This window comes from Cryptomeria japonica, chromosome 2 (assembly GCF_030272615.1).
Source record: "Cryptomeria japonica chromosome 2, Sugi_1.0, whole genome shotgun sequence".
Classification (NCBI taxonomy): Eukaryota; Viridiplantae; Streptophyta; class Pinopsida; order Cupressales; family Cupressaceae; genus Cryptomeria; species Cryptomeria japonica.
In genome coordinates, this window is record NC_081406.1 from 315,121,194 (window position 1) to 315,149,049 (window position 27,856).

The window sequence follows — 27,856 nt, forward strand, 5'->3', positions numbered from 1 at the left end:
TCGTCAAGAACCTATTTCAAAGAGCTTGCAAATGAGGAAATTGGGAGAGAATATGAGGAAATCCATCCCATGAATCCTTCCAAAATAAAGCTTCAACACCCTTGTTGCAAATTCAAAATAGACCTTGCTTGATTAATTGTACTCCTCTCTTAAGAGTAAGTTAGATCATAGATCGGGGTTGATCCCGTAGTGCAATGATCGTTGCAACTCTGTATTGATACAAAGGTCTCCGATTCGAATCCTCATACCTTTCAATGTGCTCAATGTGTTGTTTCGATGGCCTGTGCAGGTATGTGCTCGTTGATTGCTTGTTGTGGAAGAGTGTTCATGACCTTCTGATGTGGATGTTGATGTTGTTGATGGTCTGGTTAACACGAGAGACGTGATGGTATTCATTCCTCATGCAGTAGTTCATACATCGGTCTTCCTTCCCATGAACTGGTGTTAATACCAAGTGTTGTGATGTACTTGCGATTCGTGATACCCCGCTAGGTTTGAGATCTAGAGCCCTGCCAGGTGATAGGAGTATATGTGGAGTGATAAGGTGATATGGAGTGATAAGGAGTGATCAAATGGAGATAAGGAGAGCTGGCAGAGTGATAAGGAGCATGATTGGAGAGATAAGGTGTGTGCATGGAGTGATAAGGATGACTAGAGTGATAAGGTGAGATGATTTAAAAATAATATATATGGAGGTGTTAATGCCTCATCATACAAGAAATGTATCTAGGTATGGGGTCCCCCGATGTGGCCCCACTGGTTCGTAGCTCCAGTCAAAAGTGATTACCGATAAAAAAAAATAGTCAACTCATAGATCCATTTCCCTGCATATCACACCTAGGAACTTATTTTCCCTCCACTCCCCCCAAATATTTTATATTGAGGATTTTAGCCCATCTTTGGTACTGATTATTACACCATCTCTAAAAGAGCTTAGCAGCCAGAGCACAACCGATCATACCTGCATGTTGCAAACCAAGACCACCCTCCAACTTTGTCCTACACACAAAATCCGATTTAACAAAACTCCACATGACAAAGGGAACTACAAAAGTCTCACCCAAACTGGAACCCTTGACAAAAGTTCCTCTATAGGTTTGAAACCAACATGCCATAACTTGATGAAAAGTCCAACATAATTATAAAAATAGGGCCCCCCTTCAAAAGCCCTAATTTTGGGAGACATGCATGAAAAAACTACCAAAAAATAACTATTAACAACCAACATCATTTCTATTTCACCCTTCGATTTCCATGTATGTTGAGCCCATGACTCTTAAAAAGACAAAGACACTCGAATCCCCATGAACTTACATATCATGACATGATTAGACAAATAATCAATATCTTCCCCAATAGACTCCAGAGGACTTACAATGATTGACCTATTATCACTCTTAGCCAAGCATCCATTTACCTTCGTTGGCCTAAAGCCCCCTACTCGAGAAGAATGTTCATCCATGTTTGTACCAATCATGCCAAAAATGGGATTCTCCCACATGCACAAAGGACTATTTCTTATCATTGCATCTTTGAATGACATGTTGGTATTACTAGAAAAGCCACATTAGGCATCCATGCAAAGGCGTTGAACACAAAGAACAAGCACACAAAACCCTCACACAATTGAGGGTAAAAAGGCTCAAACCTAAGGGAGAAGAGGCTCCACCCATTAGCACCAAAATACAAACGAATTAACTCCCAACCAACAACTCCACACCAAAATCTCATCCAACACGCCACCAACATGATCACCACTACCCCCAGTGAATGAAAAGATCTCAAACCCCACGCTCCTCTCCCTACACTACACCATGCAGATGCCCCATACAAACTCTTGGAAACAAGCACACACATGTACAAAAAGATTGGCTAGGGCATGGGTGCCCTAGCGAGAAACATCATCACAAACTAGAGCCATCGCCCTCGAGCCATGTTCAAGACTATGTTAATGATCACCCTCATTTTTTATTTTATTTTTATTTTTTCAAGTTTGCAAGAATCAGGTAGCCCTCCTATAAATTGCAATGCTCCTGATAATTTTTTTAATGTGCCCAATGATGCTGGTGTGACACATCCTTCGATACCACGTGGGCTAGGGGAAGATTGGACCTCGTGACCTTGTGCTTACTATAGGAAGCTCTTGCCAATCTAGCCAGACCCCCAACCCATAATGATTACCCTCATTTAATAACATGTTAATACTTATATCTATTTACTTGGAGTTAGAGTTGAAGTATTATTTGTTAGCATTTTTAATTCTCTTGTGGCCTATATGTCAATTAATTTTTTTGGGTTGAAACACTATAGTTGGCCTAGATGCCAATTCATTTTTTTCTTGGGGTTAAAGCCCTATATTTGATGTACATGCCTTTTTATTTTTTTGGGGTTGAAGTCTTATAATTTTGTGTTAATTTAAAGTATTTGACCAATTTCAAAGTACAATTCTTAATATAATTTAATGAAGGTTTTTTTTTTAATTGAGAGAATAAACATCTCAATACTTTGTGCAACTTATAGATATCAAATCAACAATTGTTCTCTTCCTTGAATATAATGCCAAGAATCCAAAGGTATCCAATCTTCCTATTTCCTTAAGGCTTAGTGTTAGGTCATTGTTGCTTGACAACAACTATGATGAATACTATTCTACACTAAATAATAGAATAAGGAAGCAACTCCATGAAGTTTGCTTCAGGTACCATTTTTTGGTGGAGCATGGTCTTTAATGGGACTTTTTTTTTTAATGCTTAGAATAGATTACAATCTTTTTTGAAAAAAAGCTTGTATTTTTTAGTTTTGAAATTTCTTCCATTAACATGGAAGGTCTTGTGACCACATGTCAATCTTCTATTTTTGAAATTTCTACCAACAAATTTAAAGATAATTTTAATTTTTTTTTTTTTTTAAATATATATATTTCTCAAACTTAAAAAAAAAACCAAAAATGTTTAACATCCACCATTGCTAAAAATTATTACCAACTTCCTAAATTTTCAAACTTTAAATTTTACTACTGCAAAATCTATGAAACCCCTTGTTGTAAAAGCTCTTAGAAATTCAAGACGTGCGAAGTTTTAAGAGGCTCCATGGTACTGCTACTTAAGGGATAAATCGTTTAAGCAGTCTTACGAATAGTGGTTAAATTGGTCCACTTTCAATGAAAAATTAAATCCCTGAGTTGATAGCTGGATAGTCCCCTGTAAATTGTAAACAGATATTTGAAGTTAGGGCCTAAGTTTGAAAATGATGCCCCCCGGAGAAGCTCTAGAAAATGGCGCGATCTCAGGGGAGGGTCGGATGCTCAAAAGAAATCAACGTTACGGATCTGCTGTTTACGGGTAGCTACTCTGTTAGATGATCGTGTTATAAAAAAATCTGCTTGGGAATCGTTTCACGAGTTTTTTGATTTTTTTTTAAATTATAATTTTTAATCTTTTTGAGTTTTCGCATATTGCCTCTGCACATTGTACAGCACGTCAATTGAAAAACCGTTGTTTGTCGCTCAATTGGAATTTTACTACACCTTAAAGGATTTTTAATTATTCATGCTTTATGATATGCTAAATGAAAGGTTAAGCCTTTTTTTGACCAAACGCGTGCAGTGTTGAGGACCAATGTATGTTACTAGTTAGACTTCATTTAGGTTTTGTGAATGACACACAATCCTAATTTTGCCTGGGCGAAAAATTTGGTGGAAGAAGCGAATAATCCAATTATGTTAAAAACATTACTGTGCTGCTGTTTGAGATGTTACGTTATGGATAATTTATGATTGATTTGTGCTGTTAAATAAGTAGGGCTAAATCAATTCTACTAACATTCCATAAAGTTTGACCCTTCATGTTCCATTTCTTTTTAACAGTTATGAGGTTAAGTTAAAATAGATTTTCGCCGTTATCAAAAATAGCTCATGAGCTCCATTTTAGTTATTTTTGTATTGAAAGAAAATTGACTTCATCTGGAAGTATGACCAGTTTAAAATGATTCTATAAAAGAACACATTTTCTTAAAATAACTTCAAACGATATCGTGTAATTCTATGCTGGAATGATTAAGAGTGCAATCTAGAGTCCTGCATTTGTTTCTCCTTGTGAATACTTACAGAGCATGCAAGTTTCGTTAGTCTTTCAAAGACATTTCCGAGCTCACTCACTTCTTAATTTGTTATCAAGAAGTTAGTGAATCCTAACGTGCCCTGAAAAAAAGTTTAGCTCACTTCTTATTTCATGAACTTGAATTCAGAAGCTCATCATTTCCTACTTATATTTATCATTGGCCAGAAAGTTGCAGCATCCATCTTCATTGTTGTCTTTGTTTCCATAAACATTTTAGGGGCATTTTCTTCTTGATCTTTCTCATTTGCCTGATTCTCAGCTGTGGATTTCAAGATAGTATTATGGACTTCTTCTAGTTCTTTTGCACACATTCCTACACCTACCAGTAGGTCAGTTTTACAGATTTCTTTATGGGTTCGTCAATAAGTCCTGTCTGTTTTTGGATATGCTGCATATACAAGGAAACATTTTCATGCAGGTTTCCTGTATTTTGGACTTGGGGTGGGGTACTATTGATATGTCAGAGATCAACATAACATAGGTCTGGTTCTCTATTCGCCTTTGTCAAAACGGTCTACATGAACATTAATCTATTCAATAGAATAATGCAAATGGAGTCTAGTTACAAGCAGAGGAGCTGGTGTACACATGATTTATTTAACAGGTTGATAATCCTTTTGCAATCCAATTATGATAGCTTCAAAAAGTATAGCACTCTTCATATGTATTGATTGCTTCTCGATAAAATCAAATGATGAATAGCTATCAGTCCCTTGCATTGATGATCTTTTGAGAATTTTCATAGAACAAAGTTGTTCACCGAAGTCAACCTCAAAATTTTCTATCTGGCTTAATTATTGAATCTGGATTGAAGACATCTAGAAGAGAACCTTCAAGATCAAACAGGGACTTTTATTCCCAGTCAACAATTTGTCAACAGTATTTACACAGTTCATAGATGATGTTTTCCTCTCTTTTCCTCATTTCTATTCCATGCAACCTGCCAACTGAAAAAGATAATAGGAATCCACCAAAATAAAACTCATTAGCACCAAGCGATGTCATGGAAAAATGATTTCGGATTACAACATCTGAAAAAGTTCAATTTCATCACATTTTGATGGAAAAATGTAGATGGAACTTAGAAGCTAATCACCAAACTTTTAATTTACTGTTAGATGTAAACCTCATTGGAGGCAAGGAACCTTGCACAAGAATCAAACATGCTACATGACAATGAAGTTTGAAACTGCAAAAAGCATTCAAACATGTTCGAAGAGGTTGGTTGGTCATTGGGGGTAGATTCCTCACAATTACAACTTGATCCTATCACTATGGACGAGGTGCTTGTTGAGGCTTCTATTGAGGATATTGCAGCCTAAGTCACCGGGTTCGCCGAATTTCATGGTTGAAGTTCGAAATTCGGTGAACATTAAAAAAATGTATAAAGTTCGTTGAAATTCGTTGCTAAATTCGTACGGAGCACTTTGTACTAGGTTTTTTCAAAACAAAATTCCTCTTGCTCACGGCTAGGGCACAACATATTTTTTCAAGGCGTGACAACATGTTTTACGCGACATGCCACCACGGGATCAGTCTGCTCGAATTCGCGATGGCTGCCGGGCAATAGATTTGGTAGTGTTCGTTCTCGGCTTAGCTTTCATTCGTTCCATGACTGCTCTCTCTCCGTCGTGTTCCCACTGCTCTCTCTCCCGTTGCATTCCCACTGCTCTCTCTCCTGATGCGACTTCTTTTGAAGAATTCTAGGTTTTCTTATATGTAGTTGATTTAAAACTTTTCTATAGTTTAAAATTTTTTAAAACATATATTTTATATTTGAATAATTTACATTTATTAAAAAATTAATATTATTTTATTAAAATTTAATATATATAAACTTAATATTATTTTACTTTACTTGTTTTATTTTATTTTTTAATATTGGTATTTAATAATAACTAAACATATTTAAATATCTAAATTTAATTTTTAAACTTATCAACTTAAATATAATATTATTTTAAATTTTAAGATTAATAAATTATAATTTAAAAAAAATAAAAATTCTACAAGGCGAATTTAATGTCGATTTTTTTTTCCGAATTTTTACCCTTGCCGAATTTCATCCGAATTTTATGGTTGCCGAATTTGAATTTGAATTCGAACTTGGTGACTTAGATTGCCAGTAATGATGAGATCATCAACATAGACTACTAGAAATAGAATATCATCACTAGTATGTTTGACATACAAATTGGGATCTAAAGGACTCCTCTGAAAGCCTTGATCAATCAAGTACTTATCAATTTTGATGTACCATGCACGAGGAGCCTGTTTGAGGCCATAGAGTGCTTTGACTAGTCTACATACCTGGTGTTCCTTACCGGCAACCTTGAAACCTGGAGGCTGCGTCATGTAGACTTCTTCTTGCAAATCACCATTGAGAAAGGCACTCTTGACGTCCATTTGATGGACTGTCCATCCAAATTGAGCTGAGAGAGCGAGGACAAGCCTAATGTTACTCATCTTGGCTGTGGGAGCATATGTCTCCTCATAGTCGATGCCCTCCTTGTGTGAAAACCCTTTTGCCACCAACTGAGCCTTGTACTTATCAAGGCTCCCATTAGCTTTATACTTGACTTTACACACCCATTTGCAGCCAATGGGCTTCTTTCCTGGAGGAAGATCGGACAATACCCAAGTGTTGTTTTTCAGAAGACTATGTTGCTCCGCTGCCATAGCCTTTTCCCATTCAGGTACACCTTTAGCCTCTGTATATGTTTGAGGCTCATAAATACTGTGAATGTTGGACATAAGAGCAAAATTAACTGTGTGTTGCTTGCTCTTACCTCTAACTGATCTACCCTCAATGAGCTCATCATCATGAAGATCACTGATGGTCTTGGCCCACCACTTAGGCCGGAGAGTAGAAGTACCAACATCTGTTGCAGGATGAAGAGTGCCTGGAATATCTGGAGCAAGCTCTTCTGGATGTGGATCGAGAAGATCTTGAGGAAAGTCAGGGGGGTGTAATGTCATGCCTGGGAGACCCCACAACTTCAGAGTCAACTAAATCCCTCCCATTAGATGGAGCTAAGGGAAGACGAACACCCATACTTGCAACCTTTGGAGGGTGATCCTCAATGCTCAAATCAGGAGAGGAAGGCTGAAAAGGCCCTCTTTCTTCATCAAATACTACATCTCGACTGAATATGAGGTGATTAGTGTCTATATCAACCAGCCGATATGCCTTGTGGTTGTCACTGTAGCCGATGAACATCAATTTCTGACTCTTTGGATCCAGTTTGGTGCACGTGGCATCTGGAATCCAAACATAAGCTGTAGAGCCAAAAACTTTCAAATGATTGATTTTGGGCTTCTTGCCAGACCAAGCTTCCTCTGGAGTCATCTTCTTAACGACCTTTGTGGGAGACCGGTTTAGAAGGTAGACTGCAGTGAAGACTGCTTCCGCCCAAAAGTGTTTTGGAACATTTCTATGCTCCAACATAGACCGAGCCATCTCAGTGACTGTACGGTTCCTGCACTCAACAACACCGTTTGGCTGTGGGGTGTAAGGTGTGGTAAGCTGATGCTTAATGCCATGTGATGCACAAAAGTTGGTGAACTCTGTAGAACAAAATTCCCCTCCATTGTCGGACCGAAGAGTGACTATCTGACAGCTAGACTCTTTTTCCACTAAGGCCTTAAACGTTTGAAACATGGTGAACACCTTTGATTTCTGCTTAAGAAAATAAACCCACATGCGCCTGCTGAAATCATCAACAAGTAATAGAAAATATCTATGTCCAGTGACTGATGGAGTGTTCATGGGACCACAGATGTCTGCATGAACGAGTTGCAAGACCTTGGATGCTCTCCAAGCATCTCCATCTGAAAACGGAGTCCTATGTTGCTTCCCAGCTTGACACGCTCCGCAGACTCCATGATTTTGAGTTTGAATCTCAGGTAATCCTACGACTAGATCCTCTCGAACCAACTGAGAGAGATAGTGGACATTGAGATGCCCATATCGCTGATGCCAAAGAGTGCTGATGGAAGTACTCCTAGCTGCCATGGCGAGCTCCTGAGAACCAGTAGAATCAACAAGTCTATAAAGACCATGATCCTCAATACCAACTGCAACTGTAGTGCGAGTCTCCCTGTCAACAATGCTGCACTTGTGCAACCCGAAGACGACATCCAGCTGTGGTGAATGCTGCATAATCTGATTGACTGACAGTAGGTTGAGCTTCATACCAGGTACAAAGTATACATTGAGGAATATTAAATCCCTCCCACCAGATGAAATCTGAACGTTGCCCTTGCCGACAACAGTATACTCTTCGCCTCCACCAAAGATCACTGAATCAGTGAAAGGCATGTACTCTGTAAACCAATCCCGACGATGTGTGAAATGTTGAGAGGCTCCAGAGTCAATGTACCAGGCTGATGATTGAACATCATCAGAGGAGGTTTGGGCCATGAACGCATATAAGGCAGATTCCTTCTGATCAGGATGCGTGGCAGAATTGGCTTTCTGCTTGGACCCTCCCTGGTTTGGATTGCTGGGATGCTATCAATTTCCGGCAATCTTTCACCAAATGGCCATATATATGACAGTAGGAACACTTTAAGCTCTTCTTTTTGGAAGACTGCTGAGATTGACCTTGACCTTGTCCTTTCTGCTGGAAGGACAGAGCTTTACCCTTGTACTTATGCGAAGTTGAGGCTGTGAAAGCCTGTTCAGTGGATGAACTAGTGCTGCTTCCAAACTGCTGCTTCCATCGATCCTGTTGTAGCAGCTTGTTGCAAAGATTAGGAAACTTCAAATCAACACTAGTAGAGGAGATATTGAGTGTATCAATGAAATGCTTGTAGGATCTGGGAAGGCTTTTCAGTGTGATCACTACCATATCCTCTTCCACCATGGTTCGGCCTATAGCTTCTAACTGATCACAGATGTCCTTGATCTTCGTAAGATGTGCCTGGATAGATGACTTCTCATCCATCATGATAGAAAACAACATATTCTTTAGAAAGAAAGAAGCTCGGCTCTTGTCGGACGTTTCATGAAGATCCTTCAAAAGATCCCAGATCTCTTTTGCTGTTTTACTTGAAGGCACCTGTGGGAGTTGATCATCTGTGACAGAGAGTTTTTTGATAAGCATGACAGCCTCTCGATTCTTCACATCATGTTTGTCTTGATCATCACTTGCTATTGTAGGACGAGATTCCTTGTCCAAAACAAGCTGATCAAGGCAACGATGCTCAAAGATGGTAAGCATATGTTGTTTCCAGGTGTTGTAGTTGCGGCCGTTGAACTTCTGACTGTGTTCCAACATGATGTTGGTTAATGATGCCATCACAAAAATCGAGGTTGATCAAGGTCAATTGAGTGAAAGCAAGAGACAGAAGAACCTGATTTAAAAAAAAATCAGAATAGAAGTAGCTGCTGAAAAAACTGAAACCCTATAGGAGAATTCTGGCACAAATTCCAAGGCACGAATTTTGAGGTTTGGAAGAAACCCAAAAATTAAAATTTTCTGCACACTTAAAACAGCATAAATGGCGTCCAAAAAAAACAGCAAAAATCCCAACGTCCACAAAAATAGCAGAAATTGTGAACTGTTTTTAAATTCCAAGGCAAATTTGGTGGCACAAAATTCGAGGTGCGGAAAATGAGGCACCCAGAAAAATCTGAGACCAACCTAGAAAAACTCTCTAAAAACTCACCAAGAATCTGAAAACAGAATGCAGATCAGATGGCTCAAAAATCGAGGCACGAAAAACGATGCACCCAGAAAAATCTGACGATGACCCAGTTGAGGTTTCAAAAAACTCACCAAGAATCTGTAACCAGAATAATATTTCAACTTGAACTGAAGGGTCAAAACCCTAGTCGAAAATTGCAGAAACCCTAGGAAAATTTTCAACTTGCAAAACAAATCTGCTCTTTTTTAAACAGTTTATAAAAAATCTCTTTAATAAAAACTTCGAAAAATTTTAATAACAAAAAATTTCGAAATTTTTAATTTCCATGATCTGATACCATGAAAAATAAATTGAATGAATGATTCAATAATCGGATGATTAGATTGAACGATATACACACCTATATATAGAGGTTACAAGACGATGTTCTATAATTAGAACATAACATTAAAGTAAAAGATTAAAGAGCTAAAAGCTAAATTAAGCTTAAAAGCTAATTAACTAAAAAGAAAAAGCTAAATGCTAAATAAAGCTTAAAAGCTAATTAACTGAAAAGCTAAATGACCATTAAACAAGGAACTAAATATAGGTGATTAAAATATATTTAAATATTCTAATAGGAACTATGGTCCTTGTTTTTAAGCTCTATAATCACTTTCAGTTTCTTTCCCCTTTGAACATATTGTACGATACCCATCATCTATAAATATTGAGTCAAGAAGGAGCCTGGAAAATATCGAGCCATTATAGTCGGACAAACATTAGCTAAGCTCTTTACCACAACATTTGCATTATGTCACTAAATAGGCCAATGCAAAAACTCTTCATGCCAAGGGGTTAGTAGGACACAGTAGGAAGCATCTGCCCTATGCCCATAGCTTAGTTCTTGTCTTTGTGCAGATATCTTTTGATCCAACAACTTGAGATATTGAGATTACTAGATATGGTGGCTTTTTGGTTATGACATTATAGGGGGAGATTGTTGGACAATTTTGCAAGAGATGGAATGAGTGATATTTATAACACTATAAGAGTGCAACAAAGATACCTATTCTTGAGCATGTCAAGGACTTTGGATAATACAAACACATTTACACTCCTCAGGATTACCATTGCCATTTTAAAATTTTTTTTTGATTGGTTGTAGATGACAATTATATTCTATTAGCCCATATAGTAGGTTTTCAAACTAAAGTTCAACCTTTGATTTTCAATGACCATGGCATGCAAGTAAATCATGGAGAGAAGAATATTACTCTATTCTTTGTGCGACTTGACCTGTTTGTGTTTTGAGTGGTGCTAAAGTGACCTCCATGAGCGGTCATTACTCAAATGATAATTTTCCTCATGTGACTTGGTAATAATTAGGAGTTAAGGAGACTTACCTAGCATAGAAACACCTTTTAACTTTTGTTAGCAAGTGGGAGGAACGGTTGATATATTCCATTGCTTTGGACTTTTGAATCTTTAGCCTCTTTCCTTATTGGCAAAACTTTTAGAGTGTTGTTATACCTTATAAGTCACCCCTTGTATCACAATTCTTACCATTGTGGGATTAACCAATTACATCCCACACATCTATTTGTGTTAAGTAATTGAAGGCTTATGTTTACGATTTCAGTTAAATATGTTATGTTTTATGGGATCTGATCTTTATGTGCCACTATTGCAATAACCTACAACTAGGATATGTTAATTCAACTAAATTGTTAAAATTCTGAGCATTGGTCTGTATAATATTTTGATTGCAGGTATACTCCCTTGCAAGTGATCCACATACTTGGGAGATTCATGCGTCTGTGGTCTGTTTATGCAACATACCAATATTTGTCCCAGACTGGTGTCTCAGTTATTGTGTTCATGTTTATTTGTATACTTTCATCAACAATGATCTTTTTAGTGCTACAGAAACCATGGAAAGGCCGACCTCTGTCTACTTCGCAGGTTGGCAAGTCATTTTGAATATCTGCATAGGTGGTTTTTTTGTGAAAATACTTTATAAAAAATATATGTACGTTGTGATAAAATTGGAGTTAACATTTTTATGATACAAATTTGCTTAAATTTGACTGCAGCCATGTTTGATACTTGAATGATTTCTTTCAGGTGGTGCCTTCAGTAATTAATGGAGGAATAACGGCACTATATTTCTTACTATGGGGGAAGGGACTTGAATCTTGTGGTCCAGTAAGGTAGTTGAGTTTTAAGTTTCTCTGGCAAGGTTTGAAAATCTTTTTTAGGGCTCTTTTGAATTTCTATAATATGTGTTTTAACTGTTATATGTGTGTTGTGACGTATCTGTAAATGGTGTTTTTGTCATATATTGTTTCAATTTTTATTAATGGAATGATTATAATTGAAGAGTAGACTGTATGAAATAGTTTGGACTGGATTCTAGGGTGATTAATATGTCCCGTGAAAATCTTGTACATCTTTCAATACATAATACTTCATTTATGGTCAGATTTTCTGGATTAAGTAATGGATAATGGCATATTCTTGTTACTAGTGCCACAGTGGTTCATGTCTTATAATTGATTTTTCACAAATTAATGCTTTTTCTAATATTTATAATCTTAGGTTTCTTCAATTTAAGAGTAATTTGATCACAGTGTTTTGTTTTGCAATGTTCTTGTGGGATCAACTGTATAACGTGCTTAGGTTCCAATGTTGGATTTAATTCTTTCCCTGATGATGCGTATTGTAGGGAGATTTACAACATCATAGCTGAAACAAACAATGTAGTTGATCTTAGAAGAACATTGCAAATTTTACACGTGTTACATTTCAAAATGAGGCTTTTGGCATGATAATTTAGCTGTTTAAAAATTGTAGTTTCAAATTTTTTTAGTAGCTACAATATAATATCACAGTTCGTACATGCCAAATGCATTGCATGTTCCAATGTTTGTGTTCAGAATTTAAGTGCAACGATAATGTATAAAGATCTTTTTATAAATATTTCCTTTGACGAGCACTCAAAATGAAGTACTTTCAATTTTGTTATAAATAATTCCCTAAACATGGACTTTCTTCCAATTTTTTCCTGAAGAAGCTCCAAAGAAAGGGCTTACCATTTGTTTGATAGCTCAACCATAATAACAAAAGCAATTGCAGACAATGTCTGGTAAAAGTCCATCTTATGGAACCCATGGCGTCACTCCTTTGATATTTTAAGGCAGTCTACTTTACCTGGATTCTACACTTTCACTTCAAGAGTTTCCACATATGTCATTAGCTTTTTATTCTGAATATTTCTATATTAAGGTGTCGAACAAATTAGGCAGAGGAAATCAGTTCAATTTCATTATGATTATTCATGATGATATTCTTCTGAGTAATTCAAAACTTATTATTCATAAACTTTATACAACTCTTTATATTATTCCAACCATAGTTGAACTACTCGCCAAAAGCAAAAACTCGCCAAGGCCCGAAAAAAAAACTCGGTGAAAACTTGGCAAAAAACTTGGCAACTTTAAAAATTGCTTAAATTTAATTAGAAATGCACTTTTTTTGCAAAATTCAATGAGGATATGCATCTAATGAGTCAATAAATGAGAACACAAAAGAAACAAGCTGAGTACTAGATATATTTGATTGATTTTAATGCAAATTGGGTACAAAATGGCATCCTCTTGTGGAATGCTGATAGACTAAAACAAAATGAAATAGCAAATTGTTTTTGTAAAACTAAAAGTAAATACTACATCAAAACATTTTACATCTTCCTCTTCCCAGCTCTAATGAAAACCAGGGGAGAGATAGAACTAGAGGGTCTAGTGCTACAAGTCCAATGTGGCTCCTCCACCTCGCCAAAATGAGGTTGAGGGTAGCACCCCTTGCGGGGGTCTGAGGATGAGAGAGAGAGGGGTAGAGAGATAGGTCTAGATCTTGGGGGAGAGGAGAGAGTGAGATAGAGATTGATAGAGAGAGGGGATAGAGAAAGAGTGATAGGGAGATAGATAGGTCTAAAATTTGGGGTAGATAAAGTGAGTGAGATAGAGAGAGCAAGAGAATGTTGATAGGGGCCTACTGATTACTGAAATTTGACATAGTCTGAAAATTTAAAAGATCTTCTAAAACCTAGAATTTGCATTATAACTCCTAGAGATCTGAAACCACTTTTAAACATCTTGTCAATATATACATGAATATTCTGATGAAGAGAATGAGACTGACTTGAAAAAAAAAATTAGATAATTTTTTGATGTGTTTGGGCCTCTTTTTTTTATGCAGCCAAGTTTTTGCTAGAGATTCGCCAAGTTCTTGTGAAAAACTCGCCAAAATTTCCCAAAAACTCTGCGAGTTAATGGCGTAATTACACGCCGAGTACTCTGCGAGTATTCCATGTATGATTCCAACTATAGTTTTCTAGATAACTTAGTTCCCTCTGAGTGGATTGGGATATGTTTGATCAAACATGATACATTAATGCCACAAAAATACATATTCCAAAAGGATCACCTATTTGTAATCATGGGTTATTCAAAACTGAGAAAGGATTATACATATGTTTTGATTTGCCCATGATTGCTTGGAATTTTCAATTGAAGCTACTCTCTGTATTCAGTTGTTTTCTTGTTTTCTTTACAACACTGTGAAGGTGTATGCTTAGACATTTGATACATTTTCCTTACAATATTCGCTCTATTCTTTAATTTTTCAGGGCAGTCTTAGCAGAGTATGCAGGGGCTGTGCTTGGAGTTTTATCGGCATTCTTGTATGGGCGAGGTGGTCAAATTTGGAAGAAGGTAGTAGGATATTTGATGTTTTCTCTTGTTTAGATGAAATTTATGGTCTCTTACAGTCACACTTTTAGCCATCCTATTAAAGTTTATGGGTATTCTATCCCTAGCATTTATTCTCTTATCTGCATGTATAGACACTATGAATAATATCCATGCACTCTGCTCATTTGCAGCTATGGATTGTGCTTTTTTCTATTTCCTGTTCTTTATCTTGAATTTTGTTTGTTAGGATTGGGTGAAGAAGAGAAGTAACATTTACAGTAGGATACTTGTGCATCTGGAAATAAAAATAATCAACATGATTTATATGATATTCTATGTTATGCTTTATACACATGGGATCATATCCATTGTTTCCAGAGACTTCATTAAAACGATAAAAGGAAAACCTCTATAAAACTAGCAAAGCAACCTCATGGCTGTGAGCAATAGGTTGGTAATTATGCCATCATAACTGAAGGACTCAATACATTACTAATTGTTTGTTTTCTAATTGGAGTTTGGTCACAAAATGTATCTAATAACACTTATTCCTTCCTTTAACTGGTTTCACATTCAGTACCAATGCTGTAACAACTCAGACTACTTTTTTTTTTGATTTTTGCGATATAAAGATGTAAATACAATGTCTCAACACTTTCTGATCACCTAGAAGATGAGAGCATATGGTGCCTCCAATCACACAGCTAATCTAAATGAATGCAATCACAAAATGATATGGTGTAACGTTTCCTTTGCCTTAGGCATTCAGGAAAATGGCATTAGCCTATTTTATTCCCGTAGGTTAATTTGGAGAATTAATTAAGGGAGTATTTTTAATTAATTAAATTTACCTTGAGTTGTTGCGAGTGACTTTATTCAATTAGTTTTATAAAGTGATTAAGTTGAAAAGCGGAAATGAAATAAAATCACTTTATGGGGCCAAAAGGTGATTATTTTATTAAAGGTGAATATAAAATTATAACTTCTCGAAAGTTCCCGGGAAGTTATAAAAGAGGAATAAAGGGCTCATTTGCACATCTTGGACATTTTTAATTTCTCTCATTTCAAGTTGGACTGCAACTTCAGCTACAAACCCTAGGACGAAAACCCTAGAGGTATTTGGTTTTGAGGATGAAAGATTTTTCCCGAATCAAAATTATGGTAGATTCACAGTTGTGCTCAAACGGAGATTTGATGAATTTTTGTTTATAGTTGCAAGCTTCAGGGTATCAGGTACAAATTTTTTGAGATTTGCAGGCAAATAGCAAATTTGTTTGCAGCATGTGCAAATGAAGTAGGAATCATTGTGTTGTGTGTGCAAAGAGGAAATACTAGTTAATATAGTGCAGTGGGCACCAGTAAAGATTTAAATCTCAAATATATTATTACTGATGCTGAGCCTGCATGCCCAACCGTACTTTAGTCCTGTTGTACCACTTGTTTTTCACAGTGATGAGAATTATTGAACACTTTTAAAGCCTTTGCTAGTGCTTGAGATCCATCCTAGCCTTTTTAAAAGTGCTGGCGTATATAATGAAGGAGGCTGTAGCTTTTTGGGAGACTCCTGAACCATATAAGGGAACACCTAAGGGTGACGTGGCATCAGAAGAAGAATTCAACACTGTCAAAACTGCCCATCACTGGATGAAAGGGAAAAACGCTGCTTTAGGAGTCAATGAACTAGGTGCCACCATTCAAAAAGGAGTGACTACTCCCATTTCAACTGCCCTACCACGAGAAGAATGGCAACGAGGATAGCAAATAAAATATTTATCAGGGGTTTTTGATCATTCCAAGTCAGCAATGACATATATGAATATTAAAATCTTTATTTCCACAAACTGAAATATAATTTCTGAGTTGAATTTTCTATATCAGCAATACTTGCAATCAAAGAAATGTTATATTTTGTTTAAATTACACATTATAATGTGTGTAAATGAAATCATTAATCAATTTATTAAGACTTGTGGAGTTTTGTTGTGATGAGCATATAGCATATTCTATTAAACAAATTGCAATAACATAACTAGACTAAAAAAATGCAAACTGTTTGATGAAATGTTTGGGTATAAAACTTTGTGAAAATTGCTAAAAATTATTGTAAAAACTTGAACCAGCCTACTGCATATGTGTTGCAAATATGAGTTCTTGTTGTCATTGATGTCAAACTTATTGATCCGGATGAGCAATTTGGTTACAATCTTTGGTCTGTATGTGGTCTGGTATACTACAGTTACAGTGGAGTAGCAATGTGATTATGTGGATGTGTAGAATCTATTTGTGGTTGCTTCCAAAGGTTTATAAAGATGTGTCATGATGTTTTTGGAGCTTTGGTGTTGGTTTCTTGGATCCGCAGTTGGTGCTTAGTCAAGAGTGATTGTTTCGATGTCAGTGTACAGGATTGCATTGCATTCCTATACTTGCTAGTATTTTGGTGATGCGGTTTGGTTATTCAGTGTTGTGGATATTTGTTGATGCAATCTTGGGCATCCGCAAGTACTCTTAGAGTCTTAGTGGTCTGCATTGAAGTTTGTGCAAAATTGTGGTGGTGTGCTTTGACAGTTGTATCATTTGCACTTGACCTATAATGTTTTGGTCCATGCAGTTGTGTGTGGATCTTTGGGCAGTGTTTTAGGATGGATAGGAAGGTATGCCAACTTGGTGTGAAGCCTCATACATCTCATTTTACCTTCCGCATTGTATTGGAGTTTGCTTTTGGACCGACAATTATGTATTTGCATGTTACATCTAATTAGGCTGACCTAATTGATATCTTTGAAGTTTTGGTTGATATATATAAAGGATGGAATCATTGTGCAAAGACACAAAGAAGTTATGTGTGTTGTGTGAAGCATATGTAAAGCAGTATAGTGGTCCAGAATTGTTATAGAGCAATGATGAAGACAGTTTTTGATAGGTTTTGAATTGTGAAATATGATCATGATTTCAGTGGATGCGGCTCTTTACAGTTCAACCCTATTGATGTCCTTTTATCTGGAGTATTGTATCTTGCCTTAAAGTAATGATCCTTTGTGTGTGCAAGTTTCTTTTGTATCTTGCCCTAAGGTTGTGCGCTGTAGCCTTGCAAGTCATCTTAGGGGTAGTGAGCTCCTTGACCTCTGGCCTAAACATTGTAACTCAGTTATTCATATAGTGATATAGTTCTCACCGTGGTTTTTCTTAGTTTGGGTTTTTTATGTAAAAATCTTGGTGTTCTTGTGTGGTTGTTTTTGTGATTTCAATTGTTTACTTTCATGCATAAAGTATATTGAATGAATGATAAGTAAAAAGGTTAATTCAGATTAAGTTTTTGTATATGCTGATTCACTCCCCCCTCTTAGCATTTGGTGGTGTGCAACAATATGGTGGCAATCCAACCAAAGCACCCAAGCAATAGAGCTAGCCTAATTAACACCTCTATGATGGACTATGTAAAATGATATGTAGGTGGGATAGCCAGCCTATCAACATATCTTTGGCAGTCTACATGTATGTAATCAAGCAGTTGGTAGAATTTTTAAACTTGACACAGACCAAAATGGTCGATAATGCCAGCTTGTTCATGCCAAAATGGGCTGAATGATATGGTGGTAAACCATCCAATCTTAAAATGTGATATGCATACAAAAGATAGCCTCCAATGGTACTATCATTCGGGGTTTACAACATTGATTTAAAATGCATTACAAATTGACAATTGATGAAGTAAATTGCTGCAGCAATTAGTTTATAATTCTGATAAGACTCGTAAGTCATACCACTCTTGCGAGCACATAAAATTGCCCCAAGGGCTTAGTTTAAACATGGAATATAACCCCCACAATATCAAACCATTAACCTAATTGGAGTATAGCTCTAATAGTTAACGCAGCAAGCTGATGTAGCTCTGATAATACTTTGTTCTGCTGATGGCACTACCCAAATCTAAACTGAAACTGACTGACTACACACAAACCATTGCCTAGAAGCACACCACGCCATCAACATGATAAACTATTGGAAACACCCTCCAAGACTCCACTAAACAGACCCCCACACACTGGAATAATATTTTATCAAGTTGATAATATAAATCAGGCATAACAGGCCTGAAACAAAGGTTTTTTGCTGCTGGTATGACTAGTACAACAAGTACAAAAGTCATGAAAACTCGTTAAATTTACATTTGTCCACCTTGTGATGTCTTGGAATCATCAAGCAACCGTAGGGTGCCTCCAAACAAGGTGATTTGAGCTATAGAAAGAAGGTGCTTCACTGCTGGTTCCCCACACCCTCCTTCAACCAGGTATGATCCCTTCAAACAGTACAGTCATCAAATCAGCAACATCAATAGACACATCTAACATATATAAATGATTAAAATATGATATATCTTGTGGGGCACGGCCTGTAGAAGATAGTATGGTTAATATGGAAAGTATGACCAGCTTATTGGAGAAGCTACGTACTCCTCCTAGCCTCCACAAAAACTCTTAAAAAATAATTGAAATCTGAAGCAAGCATAACCAAAACCCTTCAGCAAATTAAAACACATTAAAAATATTTATATTCAACAACAAACTGGAAATCATGATTTGTAGGCATGGCTGTGACTTAAGGACAAAATCACCAAATCTAGCTAGGAGGGTTTTTGTCTCCGAAACTGCTATTTCTAGAGGGCTTTCGTCTTCAAGAAATTAAACAATCAAATCTCGTAAGAACGACTAGTAGATATTAAAATGGTATTCCTTTTCTCTTCACAGTTCCCTTCTTTTATAACTTTTCTTGGTGAATAAAATATTAATTTCTCTTTTTTTGCTCCATATTCATTTTAATATTTTAAAAACATTTTAAAGCGTGCAAAAAAGTCACCTTTTTGTTCGTGTAATGTCCCCTTGCTGGACCACTCTATATTTTGCCCTAAATTCACAAAACCAATTGAAACAAGCATATGGTATAGTTAGGGGTGCATTCTTTACTTAAGAATAAGATTAGCCAAGCCTGTTCTGGAAACTTGGAATCAAGTTAGGTTACATTGTAGACACAATTTATGAAACAAATCTAATTTTCATCAATATGCAACATGTTTGATTTGAATGTGAATCTTACTCATAGAAGATTTGGAATAAGGAGGCATGGTATGCCTTAAGACAACTGTTTTCTCCCTTCATGCAATCCCCTTCCATTCTTCCATGGCTAGAGAGATCTTTGGGTGCATCAACAGTCCCTCGATGTAGGGGTTGGAGGGGAAATCACAATAGGGTGCTCTTAGCCGTTCTCTCCCTTTCATAGTGTAATAGGGCGCTCTAATAGCTGTTCTCCCTACTTGCCACTATAGCAGGGTGCCCTAAAGCTATTCTCCCTCAATGCAGATTCCTTCCTTACACCTTTGCTTTGTGATAGATTGTTGCAGTGTTATTGTGTATATTTGAATGCTTATTAATCTATAACAGAGATATACATATAAATTCATATATAAAACTAAACAATAGTCTCTACATTACCACAATGAATTGGAATATTACGAATTATAGTATGATTTGATCATTTGTTAGGTGTTCAGTATTCTATATTCTCCTCTCCTGTTCAATGCCTTCTTGAATGGATGGTGGGTTGTATATATCTCCTCAATGGGATCAAGGGTTGTGTCCTTTCCAACGAACATCCTTCTCCCAAGGGTGGCGACCTTTAGTATTTTGCTTGTGAATAAACCGTTGGAAACTATGAAGTTTGTTAATAGAGAACGCTGCTTCATTGGGATCGCAGCGTTAATTAATAAAAAACGCTGCCTTAGTTGATAGTTAGATCGCCTCCCAATAACAATTGTGTATGTGTCGATTGCTGTGTTTATCACTTTGTATTATTGTAGGATCACATTAAGAGAAGAAATTGTGAAGTCATCCTATCGTAAGACAATTTCTTTTTTAGGCTCTTTGTTAGATTGGGGGCATGACAATTTGCCCTCTTGACAGTTTGCCCTTCTCGAATTCGCTTGCCCTTAAGCAACTTCAGATTCGGATCGTTGAATTTCTCTTCTTCCCACATAACATCTTTCTTAGGTAGGCCCTTCCATTGATCAAGAATTCGGGAATAGTCTTATTCCTCAATTGCTTTTCCCTCATATTGAGAACTGCTTCAGGTTCTAGGATTAGTTTACCCTAGTCGTCAAGCTGGGGTAACTCTACACATGGGGTAACTTGTTGCCCTAGCACTCACTGTAACATACTTAAATCTCTCAAGCATATAACGGCTAGTTTTATACTTAAATAACAAGAAAAGCAAGTAACAGCTAGTTTTATTTTTGAAAAGAAAATAGTGAATCTGAAAACTAATGCCATTATCATATGCATTTTTGTGATAAAACAAAATGACAGAGTAGGAAGAAAAATATTCTTTATTGAACAAATAAACATCAGTTCTTTGGAAACATGAACAGAAAATACGTTTGCAACTATTTCCTATATAAAGAAAAAGATGAAGGGTTTAGAATGTACTTTTCATTTGTTATCTGGCAAACTTGCTCATCTTTAAATTCTCTCTGAATCATAGAGGGGAAAAAGGTATCACCAGGGCGCTTATCCACCCATCCTTAGATCGTTTCCAATCCCCCTTGCTCACTTCTAGCTGAAGTGGCCCGGCCCTCCACAAGGGTAAGAGAAAGGTTACGTCAAGTCATGCTGGAACTGGTGTAAGACCCTACAGTCGTAATCAATTACACCCTATAGCTGCCTGCTAACTGGTATAATTCCTGACTAGGACTGTATCTGGATTCTTAGAACTGACAAGCACTACATGTAGCTAGTGCACCTTGGCCAAGGGTTTGTCTACATGTTTTTATGAGACTCAGTTCCACCCTATCAGACTTGCACTTTAATTTATAAACAAAAATAAGAAACTAGAATTTCACCAGAAATTTCTTAAGATACTTGTGAGGTTAATACCTTTATCTCACACTTACAGGTTAAGCCTTTTTTGGGTGTAAACCCTTATTTAAACTTTACCATTCATTAATTTAAACTCTCTTTAATTTCTTGCTGTGGCAGAGGTTCCTACTGAACAGTAAATGATTATATTACCATTCTTTAATTAAATTCTCTTTAATTTCTTGCTGCAGCAGAGGTTCCTACTGAACAGTAATTGATTATATAAATAAAACCAATACTTGTATTTACAAAAGACTCCTTCCGGAACAACAACGCAGAAAATAGGAAGGAAAGAACAATTAAAGAAGCTTTGTTGAGTTACAAAGGAAATTTAACTAACTAGATTTCTCTGGAGAATACAACTCTTAAAAACTAAGACCCCTTCGTAACTTTTAACTAATGCTTCTTGCAACAGTATATATTTACTCTCTATTGAAAGAAAGAAAGATGTCACCAGGGAGTCCACGTGCCTGGAATGTGAGAGGATTTGCATAGCAAAAGGATTGAACAACAAGAGTAATGAATAGCGTGGCTAGCAGAGAAGTCCTGGCAACTGCAATGGCTGGCTGCACTTCCTTATACTGCAGATGAATTAGGAATTACAGTGCCTTCATTCCTTTCCCTTAGTTCTCCCGTCCACCCCCAGCAAATGAAACAAGAGCTGCCGAAGAAGAAGTGAAAACTCCCAAGAAGAAGTGAAAGCCGTCCAAACCAAAAATCGTTTTTCATAAGCCCCGCTACCCTAACGTTTTACAGGAGGAAAGGTTCTATATTTCCGCCATTCCCCCATCGTGGCTCTGGAAGGTGATCAAGTCCAATGGAAAATTTAAATTTTTTATAAGCTTCAAAGCCCTATACTAATCTATTCGAAAATATTAAACCATCTCGATAAGGAGAAAAGAATAAAAAAGGTATTCTAACATAAATGGGGCTTATATTATTAAAATTAAGGTCCAAGTAAAATTAAAATAACTAAGTCATTTCATATATATTTTAATAAATACATTAAGTTAATAGTAAAGGTAATTAATATATATATATATATATATATATATATATATTAAAACAATTTAAATTTAAGAACAAAACACCTTTATAAAAATTATTTAACAATTGATCAATATATATATATATATTTGAACGGAAATATAAACGGAGTCGACTTTCGTAAGTCGAAAACATTTCTAATTAAGGTATTAATTAAGACAATAATAGAAGGTACATAATAACGATTTCGCAACGCAAGAACAAAGGTTCGGCAAACGAGCCGGAGCAAGTCGGAGACACTAACGGACATAATTTCCATGGTCATAATAGGGAAAACTAGGTTGACAAGGTCACACTAGCTGACATTAGGTAGTACATACCAGTCTTATATTCCATTCAATCATTGACCATAACCATTTCACTTCCCTCTTTCCTAGTGATATCTTTTTCCCCTTCTTCTTGGAGGCCGAGTCATTCCTGCATCCACTTGTCCAAACCAAAGTAGTTAGTCCATCATCTCGATAATTCAACCTTAATGTTTATATTCGTTAAAAACAAAAGATGAGTTATAACATTACTTTACGTAAATGAACATTACTTTACGTAAATGAACATCACAACATTTCATATATTTATAATATTAAAAAATAAGAAATAAAGCCATTTTCAACTAGGGCATCATTTAGGCTAAATCGCTGTTTCTAGCATTCAATACCATTTAGGGCATCATTGTAAAACCGAATACCATTGTTAGCAAAACCAAAATCTTGTAGGGCATCAAAATCATTGTTTCAGTAACCAGTATCCATCTAAGGCACCAACACAACTAAGTATCAAAATAAGAGTATATAGGAGGGGATGGTGACACTCACTTGAGTTGAGACACGTGGAAAATGTTGTGAATATGGCTATTCTTGGGTAACTCCAATTAGTAAGCTGCTTCGCCAATCTTCCAAAAGATCTTATATGGCCCATAAAATTGAGGTTATAGTTTTTCAGCTCTGCTTACCTTGATGGAGGATTGCTTATATGGTTGTAGCCAAAAGAATACTAACTCTCCAACTTCAAATGTCCTCTCGGTGTGGTTTCGATCAGCATAGATCTTTTGTTGATTTTGTGCTTGATGCAAATTGTTTTTGAGGGTATTCATAATGTCTATACTCTATTGTACGAAGTCTTTTGCCCTTGGTACTCGACTTTCTTGTGAAATCAAACTTCCGAAGGAGGTTGGTTCATAACAAGACAATGCTTTGAGAAGGGATTCATCTTGATTGACATATGGTGAGTGGTGTTGTAGCAATATTCACCAAGGTGTAACTATTTTATCCATGCATTTTTTTGGTCGGTGACATATTTCCTCAAGTATCTTTCTATCCACTTGTTAACAATTTTAGTTTGCCCATCCGTTTGAGGGTGATAACTTGTGCTAGGTGTAAGTTCAGTTCCTGCTAATTGAAGGAGTTCTTGCGAAAATAGGCTAAGGAATCGACGAGCTCGGTCATTGATAATGTTCCTTGGAAGACCATGCAATTTGAAGATTTCTTTGAAGAATATTTTTGCTATTTGTGGAGCTTGGTACTTGGTAGATATTGCTATGGAATGCGTTTACTTGGTGAGTCAATCCACTACCACATAAATGAAATCCTTCCCTTGAACCTTAGGTAACCTTGTTATGAAGTCCATTGAGATGCTTTCCCATTTTTGATTTGAGATGGGTAAAGGTTGTAGAAGACCTACTGGGTTGTTTTGCTCAATTTTGTTTCTTTGTTAGGTCATGCATTCTTGTACATGCTTCGGGACATCTTTCTTGAGGCCCTTCCAAGTGTATTTCTCCCATACTTGTTTGTAAGTTCATAGTAACCCTTGGTAGCTTGCTAAGGGATTGTTGTGGTATTACTTAAGGATCTTATCCTTCATCTTCGAGTTTGGCATAAGGAATATCCTATTTTTATATACGATAAGCTCTTCTACTACTTTGTTCTCTTCATTGGGTAAATTCTCCTCTAGGATACAATTAGCTTGCGTGTCTTTGACATATTCTGCAATGATATCATTCTTCCAATCTGCGATAATGCTTGTTAGGGTGTTCAAATGGGGTCGCTGTGATAAAGCATCCGCTACAACATTATTTGCCCCTTTTACGTACTTAATATCAAAATTGTAAGCTTGTATTTCACTTACCTTGTTTGTCATTTAGGTCCTTTTGATTCATGAAGAACCTCAAGATATTGTGATTAGTCTTAACATTGAACTTCCCGCAAACCAAATATTGTTTGAACTTGGCTATTGCGTGCATGATATCTAACATCTTTTTATCATAGATTGAGTAGCATTTTTTGGTTTCGATGAGCTTGTGACTTTCAAATGCAATGGATGCTTATTTTGCATAAGTGCCGCTCCAATTCCTTCCCCAAAAGCTTCACATTGTAGTTTGAAGGGTAATGAAAAATCATGGATGGCTAAAATGGGGCATGAGCTTTTAATTGTTCAAAAGCCTATTGAGTCACCTCATTCCACACAAAGGCCCCCTTTTTGGTAAAGTTTGTGAGTGGGGCAGCTAGTTTTGAGAATCCTTTTACAAAACGTCGACAGTAACTACATAATCCCACAAAGCCCCTTAGTTGCGTTAGAGTTTTGGGTTTCAGCCTTTCCTTAATGGCTTTTATTTTTTCTTTGTCTACACTCACCCCTTGTGCATTGATTTTGTGACCAAGGTAGAGGATCTCTTCTAGTCCAAATTCACATTTGGAGCTCTTGGCATATAGAGATTCTTGTACCAAGATGTTTAGGACTTCCTCAATATGTTGAAGGTGCTCTTCCCATGTCTTGCTATAGTGAAGGATGTCATCGAAAAATATGAGTAGGAACTTCCTTAGTTGTTTTTGGAATACATGTTTCATGCACAATTGAAATGTTGCTAGGGTATTTGTTAGGCCAAAAGGGAGGACTGAGAATTCGAAGTGCCCATAGTGACACTTGAAGGCAGTTTTAGGAACATCTTATTTTCTCATTCTTATTTGATGATACCCCGATCTAAGATCAAGTTTGGAGAAATATCTACCTCCATGGAGTTAGTCAATTAGCTCGTCTATTCTTTTTTTGATCGGTAATTAGCTCGTCTATTCTTGGTACAGGGTAATAGTTTTTTATTGTTTTCTTGTTTAAAGCCCTGTAGTGTATACACATTCTCATGGTACCATCATTTTTCTTGATTAGCACTACAAATGATTCAAAGGGATTGGAACTAGGTTGGATATGACCCATTTTTGGCAGTTCCTTAATAGTTTTTTTAATCTCTTCTTTGGATTTGCGGGGGTGCTGGGAGGGGGTGGCGATTAGAGGTTTATCCCCCTCTTCCAACTCTATTGTATGCTCAAGTCCTCTTTTTGGGGGTAGCCCTAGGGGAATATCATCAAATACTTTGTTATATTTTCTCAAGATGGGTTGAATGTTAATGTGAATTGTTTTGGCATGGGTGGAGGTTTTGTCTAGTGACCCACTCCCTTTGGCCATGTCCAAGAATCCTTTCCATTGTTTTGGATGAGACCATCCTTGGGGAGCCATCGGGTAATACTCTCAATGTAACTTCTTGTCCATTATGTGGATTGGACCAGTACCAAAAATGGTTTGAACTGGATCCAGATCAGGCCTCTCCTCTAGCGAACTTGTAACACAAATTAGGAGTATAAAGTAGTTTGATGCATTTCATGATTTAAGTGTTATAAGTTATAACTAGGGAAGTATCTTTAATGATCCATAATTGTTAGCATCTTGGAGAATCATTTTTTGCATACCCATAGCTTGCAGTTGTGTAGTGATGTACTTATCAACTTAATAAAGGTCCTATGCATAATAGGTTAGGCTTTGGTCTAGTGACAAGTTTTGGGACCAAGCGTACACTGGGTACTACTGCATGTTTGTCCATTTGCACATCTTTAGTTGTGATCAATCTTGTTAAAGATACCTTTGGGGAAGGCCCCCTTTGGACTAGTTGAGCAAAAAGTGAAGGAGAGATTACCCGCTCTTACTAAAGTATATTAACATTGTTTCTCAGCTTGCTTATAAATTTCAGGTTTTTGTCTTGGATTTGACACCCCTTGTGCATAGGAGAAGATCTAGCTTTAGGGATTTAGATTAAAACTTTGTGCACCCAACACAATCATCTTAACATTTCCATAGAGGTGATGCTTGGTCATATTTGAATTGTCTATTTGTCCCTGGGTTTGTTGAACTTGAACTAGTAGCCATTCTAAATAGATTTCTGTTAAAAGGAAATCTAGAAAAAATGAAAATCTAACCTTAGAGCATATTAGAAAAATAAAACAAAAAGAAAAAACAACAATACATCCCTACGATATGTATAAAAGTAATAAAAATAAAGAAACTTAAAAAACTTTTAAAATGTTTACAAAACATTTAAAGAACTTGAATTTTTTTTTTTGTCAAAACTTGAAAAAGTCACAAAATACTTAGGTTTTTTTGACAAATCTCCTTTGTACAAGCTAGTGACTTTTTGTAGTGCTTAGCAAATATATTTTGCACATTCGTAATTCTCCACCTTTGAGAAAAAATTAGCAAGGTTCACAAATGCAAAAAACAGCAACTTTTAGGGTAGTCAACCATGTTTCAGGTTATTTTATGATTATTATATTTATTTTTTAATGTTAAAAATTCATTATCTTTGACATCTTACTGTTTTTCAAGTGACTATGCATGTGGGTTCTCTTTGGCATAGCTTGGATTTAGCCAAAGCATGGTCTTTCCATCCTATGGGTGCTTGAATGTGCTCTCAACCCCTCTCTTTTTTAATCTTGGCGCTAGACCCAAAACCATGCAACCTAGTAACATATCTTCTTTGCCTTTGTTCATGAAGGTAGTGTTTGCATCTTTCTTCTTCTTACTCCATGAAGTTTCTTAGTCCAAGTGTAGTTTCCAGCACTCCTTATCCAAATGACTATCTTTATCACATTGTGAACAATGAAATTTACTCTTCTTCTTACCTTTGCCCTTTTGGATCAATGTAGTAGCACTTTTTTGCCTTTGTCATTGTTGTTTTCTCCTTTTTGCTGTCTTGTATTCTTTAGCTTTTGCGTGAATTTAGAGGATTTCTTCTTGTCAAGTTCTAGATAGTGTGGTTGGGCACATGCTTCATCAATAACCTAGGGTTAGCCATAAAAGCATGCCCCTTGGGATGCCCAAACAACTCTCCAATGTATATCAATACCTCTTTGTCCATGATGCCCTTCCCCGATTGAAATACTCTTTTCTAGGATGCGCTTATGAACTCTCACACAATTCGCCCTTGTCTTTGCTAGAAATAGTGCCATTGCATCATATGCTCTTCATCATAGCATATAGGATGAAATTGGTTTTTTAGCCAACTTTCAAAATCTTCTGGTGTATCCGAGGTTTTTTTCTACATTATAGGGACATTGCATAGCTTTCATACAGGTCAAGGCAT

At 36.5% G+C, this 27,856-nt stretch overlaps 1 protein-coding gene across 5 annotated transcripts in view; it reads left to right on the forward strand.

The window, feature by feature from the left end:
* Positions 1 to 3,006: 3,006 nt before the first annotated feature.
* The window catches only part of LOC131070233 (uncharacterized), a 125,759-nt gene continuing 100,909 nt past the window's right edge, over positions 3,007 to 27,856 (forward strand). For 3 of the 5 annotated variants that reach the window (XR_009112298.2, XR_009112295.2, XR_009112296.2), the window contains exons 1-4: positions 3,011 to 3,341; positions 11,522 to 11,714; positions 11,877 to 11,962; positions 14,440 to 14,524. Coding sequence is in view for 1 of the 5 variants with exons in the window: in XM_058005738.2 (XP_057861721.1) it covers positions 3,247 to 3,341; positions 11,522 to 11,714; positions 11,877 to 11,962; positions 14,440 to 14,524 (459 nt within the window). In the remaining 4 variants the exon portion in view is untranslated. Of the gene's footprint in view, positions 3,342 to 11,521; positions 11,715 to 11,876; positions 11,963 to 14,439; positions 14,525 to 27,856 lie in introns of all 5 variants that reach the window. The other 2 variants (XR_009112299.2, XM_058005738.2) reach the window with 2 other exon arrangements.